The sequence below is a fragment of the Apostichopus japonicus genome, chromosome 4 (genome assembly GCF_037975245.1).
Source record: "Apostichopus japonicus isolate 1M-3 chromosome 4, ASM3797524v1, whole genome shotgun sequence".
Classification (NCBI taxonomy): domain Eukaryota; kingdom Metazoa; phylum Echinodermata; class Holothuroidea; order Aspidochirotida; family Stichopodidae; genus Apostichopus; species Apostichopus japonicus.
Window position 1 is genome coordinate 19850491 of NC_092564.1, and position 16442 is coordinate 19866932.

At 36.2% G+C, this 16442-nt stretch overlaps 1 protein-coding gene across 5 annotated transcripts in view; it reads left to right on the top strand.

The window, feature by feature from the left end:
- LOC139966745 (dynein axonemal heavy chain 10-like) overlaps positions 1-16442 on the top strand; it is an 85486-nt gene that overhangs the window by 28535 nt on the left and 40509 nt on the right. For all 5 annotated transcript variants that reach the window (XM_071970069.1, XM_071970074.1, XM_071970071.1 and 2 more), the window contains exons 11-27: positions 61-238; positions 702-829; positions 1263-1349; positions 4022-4135; positions 4732-5064; positions 5968-6128; positions 6542-6736; positions 7202-7328; positions 7958-8122; positions 10399-10674; positions 11292-11394; positions 12314-12492; positions 12916-13127; positions 13870-14026; positions 14306-14662; positions 15091-15324; positions 15889-16112. In XM_071970069.1, the coding sequence (XP_071826170.1) occupies positions 61-238; positions 702-829; positions 1263-1349; positions 4022-4135; positions 4732-5064; positions 5968-6128; positions 6542-6736; positions 7202-7328; positions 7958-8122; positions 10399-10674; positions 11292-11394; positions 12314-12492; positions 12916-13127; positions 13870-14026; positions 14306-14662; positions 15091-15324; positions 15889-16112 (3230 nt within the window). The remainder of the gene's footprint in view (positions 1-60; positions 239-701; positions 830-1262; positions 1350-4021; positions 4136-4731; positions 5065-5967; positions 6129-6541; positions 6737-7201; positions 7329-7957; positions 8123-10398; positions 10675-11291; positions 11395-12313; positions 12493-12915; positions 13128-13869; positions 14027-14305; positions 14663-15090; positions 15325-15888; positions 16113-16442) is intronic.

The window sequence follows — 16442 nt, forward strand, 5'->3', positions numbered from 1 at the left end:
TTCTTTTCAGAATTAGACTTTTAATTTTTTTCTCTTTTCACTCGTGAAACATTTCTACAGGCCAGGAATAAATATTTGGGCGTGGCTCGTCAGATGAAGGAGTACGAGGACAAGAAGTATGATCACTGGCAGGAACACGTCACGGCCATCCTACCTGGTCTACTTAAACGTAACTTACTCACCAAACCAGACGTCATACCCATAAAGGGTGAAGTACAGGGCCAAGATGGCAAAATAAGTAAGTTGATCGATCAATAAATCAATCCATCAGAAACATTTATATGTCGCCGATATCAACAAAGGTTGTTCAGAGGCGCAATATAGTTGAGAAATTTTGACGTGAGTGTGAGATTTCCTTTACTATTCTTAATAGCAAAAAATTTGATCCTTGATATAAACATGTTTTCCTGTGTTGGATGAGGAACTTCTAGATGGTTAGCGGGTGTCACTTATGGAGCGATTTAAGTTTTAAAAATAGATATGCTGTGTTATATGAAGGTAAATAAATTCCAGACAGTTAGGTTTATACTGCATAGATAGACATGACGCAGTCCATTCTAAAGTAAAAAAATCAGGAGAATGTTGGGGGGGGGGGGTGATGGGGGTGAGGGAGAGGGAGACAGTTGAATGTGTTTAATTTTCCATTTGAAAAACAAAACTTTTGTCTTCATTTCTCATTTTCTTGACTTTTTTCCTTGCAGATCTGAGCAATGAATCTAAGTATGTTGTAGACTTTGCCTCAGAACTGGCAGAAATTATCACCGAGACCAAGTACATGGAACAGCTGGGTTTCTCCATTCCAGAACTAGCGAGAAACGTTGCCCTTCAGGTCAGTACATGTACAGTGTGATGACATAATACAGTAGCAAAGTAGTTGTTTGTAATATGATTCACTTTCGGCCTCAATGTAGGCAAACTTTTACCAATCGCTTTCACTAGAAATGGAACAAAACCCAGTTTCCTGTGTATAAATTCATTCTCCTTTAATACTTATGTGGCGTATTTCGGTTTGCAAAAAAAAAAAAAATTTCAACAGAGAAAATGACCTAGTCTGTAAACAATCAGAATTTGTGATTATTTTGTTAATTTTCTGTCTACATAGTAATAGCATGAGAACTTCTGAATCTTCACAATGCAGATATATGGTTATGTATTTACATTATTGCAGGAGTCGTCTGCTTCCCTCTAAAATCTCCACGCACACTGGTTCATCAAAATAAAAATGTAAATGCCATATGTATTTCATCTTTGAACTTTTACAGGAAGATAAGTACATTCGATGGAACGACGGACTGAAACACATGTTGAGTAGATACCATACAGTGGTTGCCACTTTGAGCAATGCAGAGGTACAGTATGTCTGTTTACTGTTATGGTAACTGGCTGTTAGTGAGATAGGATATGAGTGTACCCTTACCTAACACGAATATATTCGATAAGTATTCGATAAGTATTCAAAGATTTCCTTAGTATTCAGAAAATCTACCATATAACACACAGTACAAAATAAGTATTCGAATACTAATACGAATAACTATAAGCCTTCGTCAGAGCCGAATTATGTAAATGAGTTAAGTATTCGAATACCTGTTAGGTATTCGAATAGGTATTCGAATAGCTCTTCGAATAGCTCTTCGAATAGCTATCGAATAGGTATTCGAGTAGCTTTTGGAATAGCTATTTGAATACTTAGCTCATTTACATATAAGTATTCGCTCATTTAAATAATTCGGCTCTGACGAATACTTGTAGTTATTCGAATACTTATTCGCTAGTATTCGAATACTTGTATGCTAATTAGTTATGTTATGAAGGCTTAACAGGTTTCTGAATACTTACTTGAATACTTATTGAATACTTGTATGCTAATTAGTTCCAAGTAAGGAGAGTTAGGAATTTGGCCAGCTTGTAGTCCTAGCTTCTTGATTAAATCTGCTATTAAAAGTTGAATAACATTCACAAGGAATAAATATCTATTTGAAATGGAGTATTAAGCACAGAATACTAAAACAGTAGGTCTTATGAATATGATCGATGAAATTTTGGAAACGCTTCAGCTATTTAATCCTCCGCGGTATATTTCAAATATTTTTGCGCTGTTCAAAGTGTAAGGGTGTTAGCCACTGAAGAAAAATGTTCGTTCTTGATCAGAGAACTCTGGGTTTGGTTGGAAGACCAAACACAGAGCAGATACATCAAAACTGGAAAACTCAACAGGATTGGATCAAAAGAAATTATAATTATGAATAACAAACAATATTCAGCTGATCTGGGCCCAGTCAAAGAATTAAATAAAATAACTTACAGTCGTGAGGTCACACCCAAATGTTAAAGTAAATACACTTAATTTAAAAGTCTGTTCTGGTGAGTTGGCCTGCTGGTGACATCAAGTATTCTACGACATCGTATCTTCCACGACATCAGATATTCCACAACATCAGAAACAGTTAAACACAATAAATGGTATTATGAATGTCCGATCCCAACAAAGTATTATCCTTCAATTTATAAGCAATGGTGTCGCAGGGTATCTTTCAGTAAAATAATGTCAATATCCTCTGTAGTAAAATAATGTCCTTTATAAGAAATGGTGTCCCGGAATATACTTTATTGTAAAATAATATCCTTTATAATAAAATAGTGTCCCAGACTGTCAGTTGAATATCACAACTTCCATAAAATGATAAGGACTACAGTAACTTGAACTATGCAAATTAAGGTTTAAAACAAACTATCCAGCCATTAAAACTATCTTTCTCTTCTTTTGCAACTGCCTTGCTCAGATACTTATAGCCAACTGCCTTATACCCCTCACAAAACTCCCTTTGTTACTAAAAATATACACACACAGACCCCATTTCCTGTGAGAGCTAATTTCCAGGAAGAACAAGATAGTTGCCTAGCAACCTAGAAGAGGTAGAAGTGTAGAGGTTTTAATCCACAAGACAACATACAAATATACTGTACAAATGTATAGCCCCTCTGTTCAGTGCACAATGCACCTAATAAACAAGTAAAAATATGGTACAAAACAAAACTTTATGTAAGAGCTGACCATCTTACAAAGGAAATAAGTATTCGAATAGGCATTCAATGAAATAGGTGTTCGAATACTTATTGGAATAGCTATATTTAGCATTCTCTAAGCATTCGAAGGAAAGAAGTATTCGAATACCTATTGGAATAGTTATTTTAAGTATTCAATTAGTTATTCTAAAGTCTGAATGCTTAAATTTTTGAAATACCAACTATATAGCTATTCGAATACTTAGCGAATACTTAGCGAATACTTAATAGTTATTCGTGTTGGGTAAGGGTAGTGCTATTCACAGCCTACACTCTGTAATGTAAACATCCGTACATGTTTATTGCAAGTCATAAATAGCACTAGTAGGGTTGGCCGATTTGGTCTTTGGGCGGTGTGCCCTTGACTCCCCAGCACGAAAATCTATCCAGTTTGGTGTGGCCAAGGGTATTGTAACTACTTATGAATACATGTAGACTATTAACTCTATGGCCCTTATATGTGTAGAGGATTTAGCAGAAAGTTTGGATGAGCATATTCATGTATCGTTGGTGTCGCATAATTAGCAATATATATTTCAATTTACTGAATGAGAGGGTAATTGGTTGGTAATAAAGAAGAAGATGTTAGCAGTGGCAATGAGTGACTCTTGTGGTGTATGGATCTAATTGGAAGTAGCCTATGGTCAGGTTATATAACATAACCAACTACGGTAAAGGACCTGTCCTAGTAAAGTCGTTATTGTTGTTGTTTCACTTTATCTGATCGTTAAAGTAAAATTGAACGTGATTTAATGTTTTTCTTTTCCATTTTTTTTCCTAAATTGTCCTCTGTTGTTGATTTACTCACATTACCTTTCTTTTGTTACACATGAGTTGAGTGGCCCGTTTCCTTGTCCGCCCATTCCCTTGATTTTGATTGTAAATGTTGTTCTCTTTGAGTAGAATAAATTTGATTGTGTTAGTACATGAATGTCTTTGTTATTTAAAACAATAGACTCAGTTGCTAGATGAGCATCTTAACGACCTGAGTCGGACTCTGAAACCAGGCCATAAGAGACTGAATTGGAACTCCCTCGGCATCTCAGACTATGTATCAAAGTGTGAACAGGTCAGTACATTTTACTAAACCATGACATGTTGTCAGGTGCACTTTTTCTTTCCTATTGCCACTCACAAAACAGCTAACAGCATTTTATAACAATGTAGGGATGGCAGCGTTACATATGTTAAGGAAAAAAATACTTTCTTGTTGTGATTCACTGAAAGTACATCAATTTTGCTTTTTATTTGAGGTTTGGAGACATTATTTCTATGGTATTTGAGATTTTGTATTTACTCAAATGTATTTGCTAAGTGGTGTGTGTGGTGGGGGGGGGGGGGAGTAAGAGTAACTAATGATATTAATGTGATTGTATTCTACCTATCAGAGCATAGAGAAACCAAATAAGCATGTCAAGTATCAATTTTGTGGTGTGTATAATGGATTACATAACCAGACTTATTTTTTGTAGCCATTTTAACTCATACATGTTTTAAGGGTACTTACATATTCTTAAAATGTATTTCTTCAAATGAATTAAAAAAATCATGTTTTGGATATCCATCTTGTCAGTTTTAGATAAAGTTTATTTATATGTTTAAAAGAAATATCTGATTTCAGTTGTGCATTTATTACTAATTTAACAACCTTTCATGTTTTTTCAGGCTATATCCAAATTTGAATCACTACTGAATCAAATCCAGAAAAATGCGAAGGACATCGACGCGAGACTGAAATCCATCGAGGGGGCCAATCTGTTCAAAGGGCCACCCCCTCTCCTGAATGGGGAAATATTGCCCAGTTGTAAAGAATATTTTGAGAGAATAGAGCAGGAACGAATACACACGTTCGAAGTGTTGGCTCGCAAGTACCGTGCCATCGGCCCGCTTCTGACCAAGATGGAAGGTCTGGTCGCTCATACGAATTCTGGCAAATCAATTAGACTACACAGCTATTATGCTTACTGGGAGAATAAAGTGTACCACACTTTGAGGAATGTAAGTGTTTTGGGTTACTTTTCATTATGAAGGATGTTAGAAACATCTTGAAGAGGTTTAGCTATAACTATATATTGTTATAATGTGTAACAGTACAGACAAACATTATTTAGCTTACATGCACAAACCTCATATGCAAACACATGATGTTTCCAGTGCTAGCAACAATAGATAATAAAAAAATAGTAATGAAAAGGAGGTACATTCTCAAAGTTTCACTGGAGTGACTTCATTTCCATATTCATATCCAAAATCATTGAAAATGATAATTCTGTTCGATAGCTCACTATTTTTATTTAAATATAACATAGTAAGCTTTTCTGAAAATTCTTAGTTATCTCTATCAATCATTTCACCACACTTTCACTTTCACTTTCACTGGAGTGACTTCATTTCCATATTCATATCCAAAATCATTGAAAATGATAATTCTGTTCGATAGCTCACTATTTTTATTTAAATATAACATAGTAAGCTTTTCTGAAAATTCTTAGTTATCTCTATCAATCATTTCACCACACTTTCAATCTATTAAATTAAATACAAATTTCATCAATAGTGTTTGTCTCATTAAGGTTTAAATTTTGACCTAAATATCATAGTATTGAAGATGAAAGAATACAATTTTGTTAATACTTTTAACAGCAAACATTTCTCTGATATGTTTTGTTCAATTCTTACCCATTTTCACACACTTTTACACTTTGTTTATAAGTTAATGCTCAGTTAATTTTTGCATGGTAGTCTATAAAAGCCTAGTCTCTTACCTTTTCTTTATTATCTATTAAAAGCAGTGATATGTTCGTACCATGTCCAAAGTTTTACAAGAGTTATTTGATGCTGTAAATCCCATCGAAACTTAATATGCATTTTGCTTTATATTTTGTTTTGTTCTGTACACAGTTGATGATTACAAATCTGACGAGATTTAATCAGAACCTTGCTGGAATGAAACCAATGTTTCAAGTGGAGGCCATGCTCTCAGCACCAGAGATACTGCTAGCTCCAGCTGCAACTGAAGTCTACAAGCTGTGTATGCAGTCAGTCCGAGATTGTGTTGAAGGGTGAGTTTATCTACCTCTATGAAATATTTCAAACCACCAGCAAGGTAATGGTTTCCATCAGTATGTAGCTTGTGATTGGTTAAAATTAAAATCTGATCACGTCTTGTCTAATGTTATTAGCATGTAAAACCTACTCCTTGAGAAATCAAGACCAATGAAAATTAACGTTTAGTGCAGACTAAACCCATACCATGATTTTGTCCTTGCTTTCTGGAGAGAAGAGTAGGCAGTTGATCACACCGGATTGTGGACTTATCGTCATGTAACTTAGGTGGATGAAGATGCTTATTTTCAGAGAGTGTAAGTTCCAAAGAGAACTGCTGGAAACATTAAGTTACAATGTATGCTCTCGTCAGCCAATAATAAGAAAGATGTTTATTTTTAATCAATTCTCATGTATATCTCTTCTGAAGGACCAAGAATTTTGTGAGGTGGATGAATGGAACCTGCATAGAGACGCCTCCTCAGAACGTAGAAGGGGAGGACGAACCCATCATTTTTAGCTTCTTCTCCGATATCTCGGTGGATCCATTCATCATTGAGTTTGTCAACACTTCCTCTAACTACATGCAGAAGACACTTACGAATCTGACCAAATACCTCAGCAGGTGAGTCGTGGTATGATAAACCTACCACAGCTGTCCCCTCAACAGGTACAGGGCACACTCCGTCCCCTACCCCCACCCCATCCCGCAAAAAAGCGGGATTAATATCATTAATATAATTTATCATTTCTGAGGAGTCTGTGTGATTTTGGAACTTGTGACCAATGCATGGGCTAGACTCCTTCGAAGGAAAACACAGATGTATTATTTATAAAACTTAATAATTCTGGAACTTTCAAAATGCAAAAAAAAACAGGAAAGCTGTCAGATGGTTCACTTCACCCATTTGACAAGGTTTGATTACACTGTGTGTGAGAGTCTAATATTTAGTTTTATGAATAGTACTTTCTTTATTGAGTTCTCTAACATCCAGCCTAGAGCTCTCCCTGATTATACCATGAGTGTATTTTCATTTATCCATCTTCTTGTTTTCATTTATCCAATTTTTCTCTATTTATCTTACTCCAGGTGGAAGAGATATCGCCCTCTCTGGAAGCTTGACAAGACCATAATGCTCGAAAAGTTTGCCGCTAAAAATCCAACATGTGTCGCTTTTGACGATATGCTTCAGTTTTATTCAAAGCTAGCAAATGAAGTGAGTCTTATCAAAGCATCATTTTGTGTCTTCCAAGTGTGCAACTTTTATTTAGGGGCAAAAACGTTTGCTTTATTCCTTTTTTGTTACTATCAGGCAAATATTCTCATCAGCTAGATGCAAATAAGAATGGTACTAAAACAACGAGAAATTCATTTAGGTGGAATTACTCTGTCTAAACTCTGAAGAGAGCATATGACTTGCTGACAAGTAGAATAAACCATTCTCAAAGTTACTAGATATCTTTCATCTTGATGGCATGTTCTGCAATCACTGATTGAATTGAGAAGTAAATACAAAGAAGTAAAACAAACCAAAAAATAGACTTTAGATAAAGTAATATTTTGCATTCTTTCTTTTATCTCTTCTATCCCTTATTCAAGTAACAATCTGTTAAGAACAATGTTGTCAGCGTCATTACCTATTAAACTGTGTTGCACGATGATGCATTCATCTCCATCTGGATGAGAGACAGGTCTCCAATAACTTTGTATTATTTATTCTTAATCACTGACTTAAAAGAAGCAATTTGGTGGTCAAATATTAAATCAGCGTCGTAAAATGCTACATTCATGTATAGATCAGGTGTTATTTGGCTATCACGTGTCATCATTTACTCGACCAATCAGGTGGACTCTCAACCCAAAGTACGAGATGAAGATTCCATCCGCCTACACATGACCATGCTGGCAGACACGGTCAGGGACCACGCCAAGAAATGGGTCAACTCACTGGGTACCCTCCTCCAGGAAGCTGCCAAGACAGATCTGTTTGGTCTCCAGACAGAACTTCAGGTTTGCTTACAGTTACTACCATCACTTGTATATGTTGTTGTGTTATGCGTATGGCAGGGAATTATTTAGTGTTCAATTATTTGTGTTGCAGGTTTTAAAAGCCTGAGTTTTCATTTCTCGTAAAGTACTATGGGTTCCTGTGCACAATGTATAGGAAACTCGACCACTTTGCAATGCAATTCTGGATAAATTATTCCCTGTGTATGGGGTTTGTTGATACTTGAAACTAGTTTTAAATGAGACAGAAATCCTTAATGCTGCTGGTGGATATCACACTTATTATAAAATAATACATTTTTTGGGTGAAAATACAGTTTAAAGGTGTGAAAAATACAGATTTGTGTTTTTGAAAGTCGGCAGGTCTGTTATTTTAGTGCAATATTTCAGCAGCAAGGAAAGTTAAAAGAAACTCAAGGAGCGAATTTCTTTTTTAAAGCAAAACACTTTCTCTGTTAAGTTTGTCACAGATTCATAAGACTACACCTACGTTCTTACATTTTAAATCAAGTTAATCCATTTTCATAGCTGTCCTTCCAGTTGAAACTTCCATAGACATCAGGATTGTTCACTTTCTCAACTTAATGTGAATAAGAAATGTTTAATAACAGTTTTATGATTTAACGTTTATGATATTTGTTACACAGTTGTTGCGTGGAATAAACCGCATTCACAAATAAGTACAAATGAAAATAACATTATTAATTAATGGTTTATTGATATAATATGCTTTGGATTTGTAGGGCACTCATGGTATATGTTATACAGTTCTAACATAACCCACATTCACAAATATGTACAAATGAAAATAACACTATTCATTAATAGTTTTTTTTATATAACGTCCTTCGGGTTTTCGGGTGCTTATGATATATGTATTCAGTTCTACATAACATAACCCCCATTCACAAATATGTACAGATGAAAATAACACTATTCATTAATAGTTTTTTTTATATAACGTCCTTCGGGTTTTCGGGTGCTTATGATATATGTATTCAGTTCTACATAACATAACCCCCATTCACAAATATGTACAGATGAAAATAACACTATTCATTAATAGTTTTTTTTATATAACGTCCTTCGGGTTTTCGGGTGCTTATGATATATGTATTCAGTTCTACATAACATAACCCCCATTCACAAATATGTACAGATGAAAATAACACTATTCATTAATAGTTTTTTTTATATAACGTCCTTCGGGTTTTCGGGTGCTTATGATATATGTATTCAGTTCTACATAACATAACCCCCATTCACAAATATGTACAGATGAAAATAACACTATTCATTAATAGTTTTTTTTAGATAACGTCCTTCGGGTTTTCGGGTGCTTATGATATATGTATTCAGTTCTACATAACATAACCCCCATTCACAAATATGTACAGATGAAAATAACACTATTCATTAATAGTTTTTTTTATATAACGTCCTTCGGGTTTTCGGGTGCTTATGATATATGTATTCAGTTCTACATAACATAACCCCCATTCACAAATATGTACAGATGAAAATAACACTATTCATTAATAGTTTTTTTTATATAACGTCCTTCGGGTTTTCGGGTGCTTATGATATATGTATTCAGTTCTACATAACATAACCCCCATTCACAAATATGTACAGATGAAAATAACACTATTCATTAATAGTTTTTTTTATATAACGTCCTTCGGGTTTTCGGGTGCTTATGATATATGTATTCAGTTCTACATAACATAACCCCCATTCACAAATATGTACAGATGAAAATAACACTATTCATTAATAGGTTTTTGATATAACTTCCTTCAGATTTGTAGGGCACTTATGACATATGTTATACAGTTCTACATAACATAACCCCCCTTCACAAATATGTACAAATCAAAATTACACATGTTCATAAACATATGTAATATGTGATTATTCACTAGCCGTTTTCATTTATTTTATCCATTGCCTATCACAATCATTTTCTACGCCCTTCTTAAAGAGTACTAGTTTATTTGCTATTAAATTTTGTCATGTTTGACACTTTGTACATTCATATGAACTGATTTTGGTATATAATGTAACAATATTAAAGATACACTGACAAAAGCATCTGAAACAAAATAGATGGAATGCTGAGATAAAACCCACTCTACTGCAACTGTCTTATTGCACTTTTTGGTAGTTCAGTAAGAACTTGCTTTATGATCATTATCATTCATGGCTTGCCTGTTTCAAAGTATAGACTTCAAATCTCCATTAGAACCTGAATATAACCCATATCTCTCTACTCGTAGACGATGAGTGAAAACTTGAAACGATCACCTGACACCCTGGAAGATTTGAAGTTCGTACTGAAAGCAATCGCCGATATCAAAGACATGTCCCTGACGGTGGAGATGAGAATCGCAGACATCCAGGAACGCTATCGGACCATCGCCATGTACAACATAGCAATCACAGACGAAGAGAGAGAAGCTTGTGCGAACATCCAACAGATTTGGGAAGATCTTTTCTTGGAGTCAAAGTATGTGGATGCCAGCCTGATTGTAGTCAAGAAGAAATTCACAGAGGTGAGTCCGAACTAATTTGACGTGTTTGGTTCACTGTACTAAACAATGTGTGTTCTAGCAAATCATTTCAACTGACTCAGAATTGAGAGTTTGTTTCCTTCTGTCACATGGGATGGCAATTTAAATAAACTCTAACACTCTAAACTCTGCGGTTATCAGCATCGTTGATCCCCCAATTCACCTCAAATGGGGGTGTTTGTAAGAAAAATATGTTGGAGAGAAACTAACTTTTGATTTCCTGCAGTCCCTGCACAAATAAATACTTGATTGTAGCAGAGCAATGTACCATTAACGTAGATTTGTTACTTTTCACCTATATTTGTAGATTTCTGTTTTAGACTGTAGAATGTTCTTGTGTTCGACAGTTTGAGTCATGTATGTCACTTGACCTGAACCTAAGTTCTGCTTCAACTTTTAAAAGTATGGTCATTATGATTCAAAATGTATAATTGTACGTTGTTTGGTGTGCTGTTTAAGGCCTATTTTGAAATATTTCTGCTGATGGTAGTTGTATGGGGGGGTTGATAGATGCTGTAGCTAATTGTAACAATGTTAACACTTATATAACAACTAAGTTTTGTTTTGTTTTACTGTCATATTAAACTCTCATTTGATAGATAACACAAACTCAAATTGGTGGCTTTAGTACAGAGCTGGATAAGTTCCATGGTAGATTTAAAGAGGAAGGACCATGCGCAGTTGGCAATGATCTTGACAAAGGTATGTTCACAAGTATCTGTGTTACACATTAATGTCACATTTATACATGTCCATTCCTTTTTGAGTATCTTTTTATCTCTTAGAGTTATTGTTGTAGCACAGGTTCTCAGTAACATTAGAAGTACTAAAGCTGTGATCATTTTAAATGCTTTAAGGGGATTCCCAGAAGTCCAGAGTTTTTTTTTTTTTACTCAGATGGTTATAGTTTGGATACATGCATAAATGATTTAATTTGTTAATTAAATGCTAGTGTTATTATTGCATTCATGTTTGTCCTTCATGACTTCTGCATATAGTTTTAACAGTAAGCCCATGCACATTTTGGGTATATTGTTATTAAATTTATTGAATTAAATTATAATTAGTATTGATATTTAGACATAATCAAGAAAGACATGCAGTGTGCTCATTGATTGTTTGAAATCCTGTACTGACTAATGAATGCATTCCATGTCAGCTAAGTCCCTGGTATTCAAAATGAGGGTTGTGAGCTTTTTTTTGGGTAGGCCAAAAGTTTTTGGAAGGTCAGCAGAATATTTGAAAGCCAAAAACAAATGGCCAAGATGGCCAGTAGAAAAGGCTTGAACATGAACCCCTGCACTTCAAAAACTGGCAAAATGTAACAACATCTTACAACTAAACCCTCGTAATCATAGAAAAGTTTCTCAAAGGTAGGGGGGGTTCCTCCTCCCAATAGACCCCCTTCCCCAGGCCACAACATCCTCCACTGGAGGGTTGCCACGGTGACAAAGGGCAAAAAGGGTGTCACCAAGCAAAAACAAATAGTTTGAATACCAGGGAGCTAAGTTATCATTAGTACAAGCATGGTTTTTGTTCTTCCTTTGAGTTATGGTCTAATGCAAAATACTCCCCTTAAACACTTTGTCATATACTCTTGTGTGTGGTGGATATTTATCAGGGCTGTTGTTGCTGGAGCAGTACAAGAAGGAACTAAAGCAGTATGAGACGGACCGCCAGGAACTTGCCAACGCCGAGAGACTCTTTGACCTGCCCATCACGATGTACCCCGAACTGGTTCAAGTCCAGAAAGAGATGTCTGGCTTAGAAAAGATATACGACATATACAAAGAGCAGAAGGTAAGCGTCTTAAAACTCAGTCGATGGGTTTAATCTATACTCTCGTCTTCTCTGGATATTTCCAGTGCCATGAACAATAGGGATAACTTAAATCAGAAGTTACCAAATGAAATGATGTTGAAAATTTAAAAAAAGCCCAAAAGAGAGATGTTTTTACTGTAAGAGTTATTTGTCAAATATTCTGTTCTGTATGAAATGATAGATATTGATTCAGCTGTAGAAGGAATTATATAAAATGATGGTAGCTGCAGTTTTTACACACAGCAGTACTCCATATGCAAATATGCGTACTACCCAACAACTCCAATAGAAAAGTGAATAGAAAGTGATGTATTCCAAAAGAGAAGGTATAATTACAACTTTACATCCTATGCATTTCCAATATATTTTGATTCCAATGTTTTATTTTTCTGTGCTATGTAGGCCGCTAGAGAAGAGTGGGCACAGACCCTCTGGGCAAACCTGAACGTCAACCACCTGGTTGACGGGATCGAAGGGTACATCAAATCTTTGAAGAAACTCCCCAGAGACGTCAAGGGTACCCCGACTGCCAGGATGGTGGAAGGAAGGATGAAAGAATTTAAGGACTCCATTCCTCTCTTTGTGGATCTGAAGAATGAAGCCTTGAGAGAGAGGTCTGTAGATTATATTGTATCCAATCAGATTTGAAGTGAGATGCATGCTTGTACTCGAATTACTAAAATAGTTACTATTGTACTCGATTTCTAGAATAGTTACCTGTACTCATACTTGTCCTCATGAATTTGTACTTCGAATCTGTGCTCTGGGCATCTTGGAAATCTAGTTACATATATATTAATGTGCAAGATGTACTTGTGTGTAGCATCTTGCACTCCTTCTTATACCAAGTGGAATTCTATTTGTGTATTTGTAGTACTTTTAATATGCTGTTTAACTCATACTAGATATCTGACAACTAGTGAACCAAATAACTACCACTGACCCCTTTTTTTGTGGATCTACCATAGAGAGTAAAATGGGGAAATAATTTGGTACAAACTTGATCCCCCTCCCAGAAGATGTGACCATCGTCGTCACTGGCTTTGTTAACTATTTGTGTGTCATCCTAGGGTCCTTCATGACTTACCCTTTCCTCTTGAATTTGTTATCTTTGTACAAACATAACAAATAAATTTGATAAAAAAATATATTATGTGTATTGAGTTAAACGAAATGACCGCCTACTGAACATTTCAAACAACACCACTGTTTTTGACAGACATTCCATATCATTTTCAGCAGCTATGGTAAATCTTTCTTTGTGTGTGTGTATAATATCGTAGAATTGTGTGTTTTATTGAACGATGAAGCTTTGTTCACATTCTATCTTGTTTCTCTCCGTCCTCCATACGTTAGACATTGGAAAGAACTTATGGCGAAGACTGGAAAATCCTTTGACATGAATCCAGATACTTTTACCCTGGAGAATTTGTTTGCCATGGAACTACACAACTACAAAGATGTCATTGCTGATATAGTCACCAGTGCTTCTAAAGAGCTCAGCATTGAAAAGGTAGACATTTATCTAGCTAAAATTTTTTTCACTATTTGCCGGCAGTGTTGTTCAGAAACCCATGATGAAACTGTACAGTTTAAGCTCCATTTCATTTGGTTCATCAATTGAACTTGATACAACTTAACTTCATGAAATATGTCTTCAACTATATCACATACTACAACAACCAAAACGCTCGTTTTTGATTCTCGGTTAAAACTAACATACAAAACCATGCCACTTAGGTCCAAAAGAGAAAAGTATTTAGTAAAAATTTTGTTGTTGTTTTTGTTGTAGGGCATCAAAGAGGTAACGGATGTCTGGGAGGGGATGAAGTTCAACGTGGTGAAGTACATGAAGGGTACCCAGGAGAGAGGGTTCATCCTCGGAGCGGTGGACGAAGTGATGCAGATACTAGACGACAACGCCATGAATCTCCAGAGCATGTCCGCCTCTCGATTCGTGGGCCCCTTCCTCGGTCAGGTCCAGACTTGGGAGAAGAGCCTGTCTCTGATCGGTGAAGTCTTGGAGGTCTGGCTGGTGGTACAGAGGAAATGGATGTACCTTGAAAGTATCTTCATTGGAGGTGACATCAGGTCACAGCTACCAGAGGAAGCCAAAAAATTTGATGCCATTGACAAACTCTTTAAGAAGGTGATTTTGTTTGATTCCGTGTCGGAATTTTGTCGTGCAATCGTTAGGTCGTTAGAATGGCTTGAAGGACTCGGTTTGATTTTCAATTTTTCAAACATTTCCAAGATCGAGAACAGCATCTATCGAAGCCTTTATAAAAAATATTGAATGGAATTTTTCGACCATACCAAGAATGTTTTGAAAGAGAAAATGAGAAAAAAGTTCTTAGAGTAATCAGTCAGTTTGCCTTTGAAGAAGCTTATGCTAGGATTGAAATATCAGAACCCTCTAACTGATTATATATTTTTTAAGGCTATTGACAGCAGATAAGCAATTTGCTAGCAATTTTTGTCTTTCAAAAGTGATTTTACTCTTCAGAAATTTAAAGATTAGTTTGAGATTTGCAAAGATTGAATTTTGATTTCCTTGTGATACTGTCATCTTTAAAGATCATGCAAGAGACCCACGGCAACCCTAAGATCAAGGATGCCTGCCACGCCCAGAATCGACTTCAAGACTTGGAGATGATCAGTACCGGCTTGGAGAAATGCCAGAAGAGTCTGAACGATTACCTGGATTCAAAGAGGAACGCCTTCCCGAGGTTCTTCTTCATATCCGACGATGAACTTCTCTCCATTCTCGGCAGCAGTGAACCCACGTGTGTACAGGAACACATGATAAAGGTATTAGACCATTCTGAAGAATCTTAAAAATTGGGATTTATCGGTAACCCAAAACTTATGCATTTGGTAACATTTTAGAAAATGCCACTATAAATAACCTCCCCCATTCCAACACCAATTTAAAACTATGTGAAATATGGATGCATTGAATACAAGAACAGGGATGTGCCCAGGATTTCGTGAGTGCCAGGTATACTGATCGCCATCCTTGGGAGGTGTCTAAGGGGGTGGAGGTGTCTCCCTCCCCTTTGAGAAAGTTTTCGATTTTTGAAGGTGCTCAGATGCCAAATGCTGGCACTTGTGTAGCTTTATAAGCACATACACTAGTTTAGATAACAATTTACATTTTAATTTTTTTTGTGTGAAATATATTCGTTTGGAATCTCGGGATTTTAGATGAAAATAGTGCTGGGCGGGATTCACAAATTTTAAGACAGTGCTGGGCGGTAATTTTTAGTGCTGGGCGGGGCCACCCAGCGTGGGCACATCACTGCAAGAACACTTCGTACAGTTTGGTAAAGACAAGTTTAAAAGACATTCGCCTGTCGTCGTTTGTTCCGTTAGATGTTCGACAACATTTCCTCGTTGAAGTTCCAAGAGGGTAATAACAAGGAGACGCTGGCCACGGCGATGATCTCAGCGGAGGGAGAGGCCATGGACTTTAGACAGAGTGTGGCAGCAGAGGGAAGAGTGGAAGATTGGATGACCGGCGTCCTCCAAGAGATGAGGAAAACCAACCGACTCATCACCAAAGAAGCCATCTTTAAATACTGCCAGGATATCAGCAGGTACGGACCAAAAATAATTACATGATATATCTGTCAGTGCTATTCGGGTGTCTCTCAAATAATCGTGAAGACATGTCATAATAATCAATAATTATCTGTTCTCTGAAATAAAGAGGGGTTGTATATATATTCCTGGTTCAGGTTCAGGAAAGTTTGTTGATAAATATTTGTCCTTCACGGACTTCCATGCAATGTTGATCTTCAAACCTGTGACCACGGTCTCATTCCCAGGATTAATTTGGTAAATATAAATAGTCTTGCCGATGCTTTTCAATCGTGGCAATACAGAAGCCCCAGACTCATGGTTGCATTAAACTCAGTCAAGTTTTC